Source organism: Nothoprocta perdicaria, unplaced genomic scaffold (assembly GCF_003342845.1).
Source record: "Nothoprocta perdicaria isolate Ctin4 unplaced genomic scaffold, notPer1 scaffold_218, whole genome shotgun sequence".
Lineage (NCBI taxonomy): Eukaryota > Metazoa > Chordata > Aves > Tinamiformes > Tinamidae > Nothoprocta > Nothoprocta perdicaria.
In genome coordinates, this window is record NW_020455399.1 from 528128 (window position 1) to 535070 (window position 6943).

General features: G+C 66.5%; 2 protein-coding genes across 2 annotated transcripts; both read right to left on the reverse strand.

The window, feature by feature from the left end:
- Positions 1–1005: 1005 nt before the first annotated feature.
- Positions 1006–4125, reverse strand: CDC34 (cell division cycle 34). The gene is made up of 5 exons (XM_026038830.1): positions 3949–4125; positions 2724–2810; positions 2278–2375; positions 1856–1990; positions 1006–1373 (listed from the first exon to the last, which is right to left on the reverse strand). Exons 1-5 carry the CDS (start codon positions 4123–4125, stop codon positions 1163–1165), a joined length of 708 nt encoding a protein of 235 aa, XP_025894615.1. The 3' UTR covers positions 1006–1162.
- Positions 4126–4400: 275 nt separating this feature from the next.
- On the reverse strand, positions 4401–6391 carry TPGS1 (tubulin polyglutamylase complex subunit 1). The gene is made up of 2 exons (XM_026038853.1): positions 6099–6391; positions 4401–5933 (listed from the first exon to the last, which is right to left on the reverse strand). Exons 1-2 carry the CDS (start codon positions 6389–6391, stop codon positions 5405–5407), a joined length of 822 nt encoding a protein of 273 aa, XP_025894638.1. The 3' UTR covers positions 4401–5404.
- Positions 6392–6943: the final 552 nt, after the last annotated feature.

Here is a 6943-nt window from a genome sequence, read left to right on the forward strand (position 1 = left end):
GGGGCAGGAAGGCGCCGCACCAAGGCGCCCGCGAGGCGCATCCTGCCCGCCCGCCGCTCCGGGAAGGGCCGGGCGGGACGAGCCCTCCGGGAAGGGCACGGGGAGCCCGCGGACGGACCCTGCTGAGCAGCCCGCGCCCCGAGCCGGAGCAGGGCGTCCGGCCCGCAGCGGCCCCGCAGCACCGGCGGGAGCAGGAGGCGCTGCCCGGGCAGGCCCGCTCCGTGCGGAGGGGCCCGGAGCCCCGGAGGAAGGGGCAGGAAGGGCCTTTGCCAGGGACGCCCCGGGGCCCCTGTCCCAGGACAGAGCCCCTGCCCCGGGGGGCTCCCAGGCCGCAGCCCGAGGGGGAGCCGCTCTCCCCGGGCAAGGCCGCCCGCACACGACACCCTTGTTCCCTGAAAGAACTTTATTAAATAACGTCCAAAAACAGAAGCAGAAGGATCCAGAACCACCCGCCCCTCCCGTCTAGTCAAAAACCACCCAGGGCCCTGTCGCGCAGGCCTGCGCCTGCTGGGGGGCGTCCCCGCGCCCCGCGGCCGCGCCGGAGTGGGACGGAGCCGCCGGAGCGGGACGGAGCCGCCGGAGCGGGACGGAGCCGCCGGAGCCGGGCCCAGCGGCACCGACTGCGCCTCCCGCCGGCCGCGTGGGACCCTGGGGAGCACCGAGAGGCCTCGCTGCCCCCGGAACGCTCCCGGGCACAGAGAGCGGCGCAAGAGCGGGCGCCGCCGCCACGGCAGTGACGATTCCCCGGCTCCAAGGGACGATTCCCTGGCTCCAAGTGGTGACTCGCCGGCGCAGCCCTTCCCTGCCAGCCCAGGCAAAGGGCAGCCAGCACCAGCTTCTCCCGCCGTTCCTCAGTCCAGCCAGGGCTGCCGCCTCCCAGGTACTGCGGATTTGGGAATGCCTCAGGGCGACTTTCCTTCCCCCCACCCGCAAGTTTATAAAATAGGGTTTGAGTGTGTTCTTTTTTTTTTTTTTCCTTTTTTGTTTTTCCTTTTTTCTTAAACAAAGACAGTGGTGCGCTTTCCTTTACAACAGCAGAACAGTCTCCCTGCGAGGTAGAGAGTTAATTTCAGAGCTGACAGATCCTAAGTTCAAACCAGTTTGTCCTAGTTGAGGTAAAATTCAGTAGTTTATAATAAGTTTTGCAAGTGCCATAAGGCCATCAAGATTCCTCGTTGCCAGAGTCATCCTCATCACCATAGCAACTGTCGGCTTCCTCCTCCATCTCGTCATCCTCATAATAGTCATCGTAGAAGAGGTCTGAGCCTTCATCCGGGGCTGGAGTCTTGGTCTTCACGCAGTACTCGGCCAGGGTGGTGGGGACCTTCACGCCGTCCCGCTCGGCATCCACCTTTGTTCCCAGGACTTGCTTCCTGCAGGGAGAGCACGGAGAGGCTCTGGGCTCATCCTGGGCACTCCGTGCAGCTCTCAGCACGAAGCCAAGCGACCGGGAGCTCGTGGCCTCCCAGCTGGTCCCTGGCAGCGCTGGCACGTTGGCCACGTACCCAGAGCCCCAGCTGGGGTGGGGAAGAGCCAGGGCTCTGCCTGACGCCAGAGCCAGGCGCGTGACGCGGCCAAGCTCCCCCGGAAAGCCCTGCTCACGGCCAGGATCCTTCCTGCTGGCAGCACACGGCAGCAAGCAGGGCAGACGTGCCCTCGAGGTGCTGGCGCCCGCTGCGTCCCACAAGATCACAGCGTAATTGCAAATCTTCTCAGCACTGCGGCGGTGCTGCTCCTCACCGCGAGGAACAGGCCCTTCTTCAGAAGGAGCACGATGCTCCTTGCCCTCCACTAAAACACGCCCTCCCCTCGTTAAGCAGCAGCTCTGCCGAGCCCGGGCTCCGCTCCCACGCACCTGATGATGTCCGTGTACTCCCGATCCTTCCCTTTGCTCTCCTTCCACTTGCGGTACATCACCGAGGCGTCCACGTTGGCTGGAGAAAACGTGTTGGGCTCATTCAGCAGCGAGATCACGCTCAGCAGGATGGTCCTGGCAAGCGAGCAGGGGCGGGTGAGCGCCGGGGCTGCTCGGTACACGTGTGTGCCGCGGCAGCCACCCGCGCCCCCGAGCTCGGTGCCGGCCCACCCTGCGGGGACGTGTTTTGCAGGACAGGACCCCCAGAAGGGCAGTGTGGTGGATGCTCCGCTCGCTCACGTTCCTGGGTGGCTTTAGCTGTGCTCCCAATGGAGAACAGCTCCTCAGGAGGAGGAGGAACCTCGGGAGTAAGGGAAAGGTGCCGTGGGATGAGGCCAGCTCCGTGCCGGCCCCGTCCTTACCGCACGTTCTGCGTGGGGTTCCACCGCTCGGACGGCAGCTCCCCGCTCTGCGGGTCGTCCACGGGCGGGTGGAGGATGGAGATGCAGACATCGCCGGTCTGAAAGCGCACGCGGAGCGGGCTCCTTAGGGAGGCAGCGCAGCCCCAGTGCCAGCGCCGCACGGACCCACTGCCCGGGAGTCACCCGCACAGCCCACAGCACTCACACAACACAACCCAACCCACACAACACAACCACCGGACCCAGCGAGCACCCGCCGCAGAGCCCTGCAACCACCCGCTCACTTCACACGGACCCTTGGCCTCAGCCCAGGTCCCGCAGCACCCAGCAGGGCAGCTCCCACGCCCGGGAGCTGAGAGCAGCCCTGGGAGCAGCCTGGGTTGGATAACAATGAACTTAACAAACAGGAGCGTCCCTCCCATCGCCCGAGCAGCTCCCAGACCTACCTCATAGATATTGGGGTGCCACATTTTGGTTAAGAACCTAAAGGCAGGAGGAGAATAGGGGTAGTCGATGGGGAAGCGCAGCCGAGCCTGTCAAGAAACCGGAGAGGAGACGACGTGAGCTGGGAAGGACGGGAAGGAGGCAGCGGAGCCGCCGGTACTGCCGGGGCAGAGGAACCTCCGCCGAGCCGGGTGCATCGCAGTGGTGCAGCCCCCCCAAGCGCCCGGGCATTTACAGTCATCAAGGAACCTCCTCCTCTTCTGCAGCCTGGAGAGGAGGAGGCAGCAGGACAAGGGCAGGAGCAGGGCGCACGCACCAGGGCAAACGCCTTGGCCCCGGGAAGGGGCTTCCAGAGCGGGCCGGGGAGCCCGGGCACCGAGAGCTCGGCGCCACTCTGCTCCCCGCAAACAAACCAGCCCTTCGGGCTCCTCCCCGGATGTTTTTCTCGCCTCAGCCCTTCAGAAACAAATTCCAGCCCCGTTAGCCGTTCCCTTTCCTCCTTGTTTTGCAATTAGCGCCTCGACCCGGCCGGCGCAGAGGCGGCAGCRGATCCCGTAACGCCCGTCCTTGTCCAGGGCGAGCCGGCGCCTGCGGAAACGCCGCGGCGACCGGGGGCTCGCGCTCATCGGAAGGGACGCGGGGCTCCGGGGACTGGGCCTGTTCCCTGTTTTTGCTGCAAGGGCCCAGGCTACGCGGCATCGTCAGGGGAAACGCTCCTCACCGTTTGTTGGAGCTTAACCGGGAACAAAACCAAGCGACTCTCTGGCTTTGTGATCAACAAACACCGATGAAGCCCTAAAAATAGCTGCCCACCACTGAAAAACAAGCCAAAATGACCAGGCTGCGCAGCGCGGGTGCTAAAAATAGAGCGTGTGCCCAAATAAAGAGCGAGCAGCAGCCTACGGCTCCGGCCGCAGCACAGACGCACCGCCACGGGCTCCCCGGTGCACGGACCGCGACCGGGAGAGGCCGAGGGGGGCCGGGAAGCGCCCGGGGGGCTCGGGACGCGGCCCCCTCCCCGGGAGCCCCCGGCGCTCGCCGCCCTCGTCCCGCCTSCCCGCGCGGCCTTTGTGCGCGGCCGCGGTGGGAACCGGGCGCCGCGGGAACCGGGCGAGCCGTCCCGCCCCGCGGCCGGGCCTGGCGGAAACGGGACGGGGGGGAGCCCGCCCCGGGCCCCGCCGGAAGCGCCGCCGGGCCCCGCCGGAAGTGCCCAGGGGCCCCCCGCACCTTGAAGTAGCCGCCCTCGTAGTAGGTGTCGGGGGGCCCGAAGATGGCGACCTCCCAGTTGTAGAGGTCCGCCTCGTCCACCAGGCTGACCCGGAACCCCTCGACCGGCTCCTCCTGCAGCCCCTTCAGCTCCAGCAGCAGCGCCTTCTGCGAGCTGGGCACGGGCGGCCGCGCCATGGCGCGGGCAGCGGCTCCGGCACCGAGCGGGCCCGGCGGCGGCTCCGGCCGCTCCGCTCTCCGCGCGCGCTGCACCACGGGAGCTGTAGTCCTCCCACGCGGGGCGAGGCCCGCCCACCGAGCGCCGCGGGCCAATGAGCGCGCGGCGCGCGGGGCGCGGGCTCCGTGACGGCGGCCCACGAGGGCCTTGTTACCTCAGCGGGGGGCGGGGCCTCCTACTCCTCGGGCGCTCGGCACTGCCGAGCGCTGAATAAATCTGCCACTTCATCATCATAATAACAATAAAAAAGCTTTAATATAGTACAGTAAACCAACAGTTCACACGGTATAAATAATCAGCATGGACGAATACAAATAAATAACGTATAGTTAAAAAAACTTCCCTATTTAAAAGCAAAACACGACCCCTAAAGGAACAGAGTTGGTTTCCACTCTATCTGTTGTTTAAAGACCCAGATTATGATCAAATCAGCAGGACCATGCAGTTTTGCTTGAAAAATGAAAAGCGTTAGTCAAGTTTGAGCCTTACCGTTCGGAGTCTAGACCGCAGAAGCCAAAGGCAGTTTGTTAAGTGCAGAACAATGGAACAAAAGGAGAGTTTATCAGCAAGGCCAGCGTCACCGCTCAGCTACTGGCCAGGGCAGAACGGGCTTTTAGGCTCGYGGGTCTTTCACTGAATTCCGCTTTCCAGCCAAGCATTTTTCAGCCACTAGCAAAGTGTTTTAAATGCATAACAAACAGTATCACACAGCRCATCAGCCCAGTATTTACCTGCGAGTTCTCACAGCAGCGAGGTAGATAAGCATCATCCCCCCCATTTTATAGGCTTGGGGAAAACAAAATGAAAAGCAGAGATTAAGTTCCCTGCTGAAGCTGCACAAATATGACACTGACAGCACTGGAATGAAAACGGAAGATAACTGAGCACCAGCCCCACACTCGAACCATCTCGGTTCGTTTAGGATTAACGTTGCCCTACAGTTTATGGCCTCCCTGCAAGGCCTCAATTAAGAAATAAGAAAAGTTTATCAGTGCCAGTCGTGAAGGAGGAGGCGCTGCAGCTCCGAGAGGCMGCCCGGGCTGCAGAAACACCAAGTGTCACGGGCAATCGGGCACTRAGAGTGCTCAGAAGAGGGGATGAGATGCAGCAATCCGCAGGAGGATCCCGTGGTGAGGAGCAGGGTAGACCTGCCGTGCATCCCCGCGGCAGGACCCGGAGCTTCCTCGGAGCAGCCCCCTCTGACCGCAGCCCCGCGGGAGCTGCTCCCACGCGGCGCCGCTACTCCACGGCCTTGACCTTGGCGACGAAGAGGGCCGCGGCCTTCCTCAGGAACTCCTCCCTGCTCATGGCGGCGCTCAGCTTGCGCTCGCGCAGCGCCCGCTCCATGGCCAGCGCCAGCCCGTCGGGCCCCAGCTTGGCGCCGGCCGCCAGGTAGCGTGCGGGCGGCGGGAGGTCGCCGTCGGCCAGCGCCTCCTCCAGCGCCCGCAGCACGGCCTGGCAGAGCCGCTTGTCGGCGGGGCCGCCGCCGCCCAGCGCGTCGTAGAGCGCGCCCGCCTTGGCGGCGAACTCGCGCAGCACGGCGCAGCTCAGCACGCCGTAGCGGAACACGTCGAGCGGCACGGCCTCGTGCTCGCGGCACTGCACCTTGCGCAGCAGCGCCGACACCGCCTCGGCGGGCGCCGGGCCCGGGCGGCACACGCGCCGCAGCAGCTCGCTGAAGAGGCGCCCGTCCAGGCCCGCCCGCCGCCGCCGCCCGCCGCCGCTCAGGCACTCGTAGGCCAAGGCCACGTTGCTGCTGAACGCCGGCCTGTGCGACACGGGCGTCAGACACCGGCTAGGCCGCCCTCCTCCCGTTTCGGACTACAACTCCCGGCGTGCCCCGCGCCGGGGACTACACCTCCCCGCGCGAGCCGCCGCCCCCGGGGCACGCCGGGAGTTGTAGTCCGCCGCATCCCGCCCCGCCGCTCCGCACCTGTGGGAGTGATGAGCCAGRCGCACGTACCACAGGGCGCGGGCCAAGCGCTGCGGCAGCCCCGGCGGCTCCGCGCCGGCCTCGCCCCCCGCGCCGCTCAGCTCCAGCTTCTCGAAGTAGTCGGCCAGGAAGGCGACGGGCTCCTCGGGCCGCGCCTCCAGCACCTTCAGCAGCGCCTCCCGCACCATGGCGCTCACGCCCGCCTGCAGCAGGAACTCCGCCTCGCTGTCCAGCTCCCGGGCTGCCGCCGCCACCGGSGGGGCCGCCGCGCGCCGCTTCTCGCACGCCGCCATCTTGGCTGCAGGCGACGGAGGCCGGTTCCGGCCATCTTGGCTGGAGGCCGCCATTCCGCCGCGGCAGGAAGCCCCCCGGCCGCCATCTTGCACGCTGGCAGCCAATCCGGGGGCGGGGTGAACACCCAGCGCGCCGCCATCTTGGTCCCGCGCAGCCAATCCGCTGTCCGGAAGTGCCGCCACCGGCGCGCTGAGGCGGGCGCCATCTTGTACGGCGGCAGCACCGGCCCCCGGCCCGGCCGCGAGGGGGCCGCGGAGCGCCCGGCCCCTCCCGCCCCCGCCGCGTGCAGCGAGCGGCCCGAGGGGCGAGCTGTTCCCTACAGCGGCCAAAAAATAGAAAAAACACCCCAAAACCTTTATTAGACGGGAGTCCCGTGGCAGAGTCCGCAACGAGCGGCCGCCCCGCGCGGGCCGCAGTCGCCCCGCGGCTCCCGGTGCACGGGGAGGCCCCGCGCTGTGCGGCCGCTGTGCCCCAGGCCCGGCCTAGGACAGCTCGTAGCGAGCGTGCAGGCGCCTGCAGAGGCGGCTGGAGGCCGCGGCGCTGGCCACGAG

Excerpts from the sequence above, each read along its gene's own strand:
- CDC34 (XM_026038830.1), bottom strand. The coding sequence starts at position 4,125 with ATGGCGCGGCCGCCCGTGCCCAGCTCGCAGAAGGCGCTGCTGCTGGAG. Across the intron at positions 2,811-3,948 it reads ACGAGGGCGGCTACTTCAAG|GCTCGGCTGCGCTTCCCCAT; the intron begins GTGCGGGGGGCC and ends GTTTCTTGACAG. Across the intron at positions 2,376-2,723 it reads GGCACCCCAATATCTATGAG|ACCGGCGATGTCTGCATCTC; the intron begins GTAGGTCTGGGA and ends GTGCGCTTTCAG.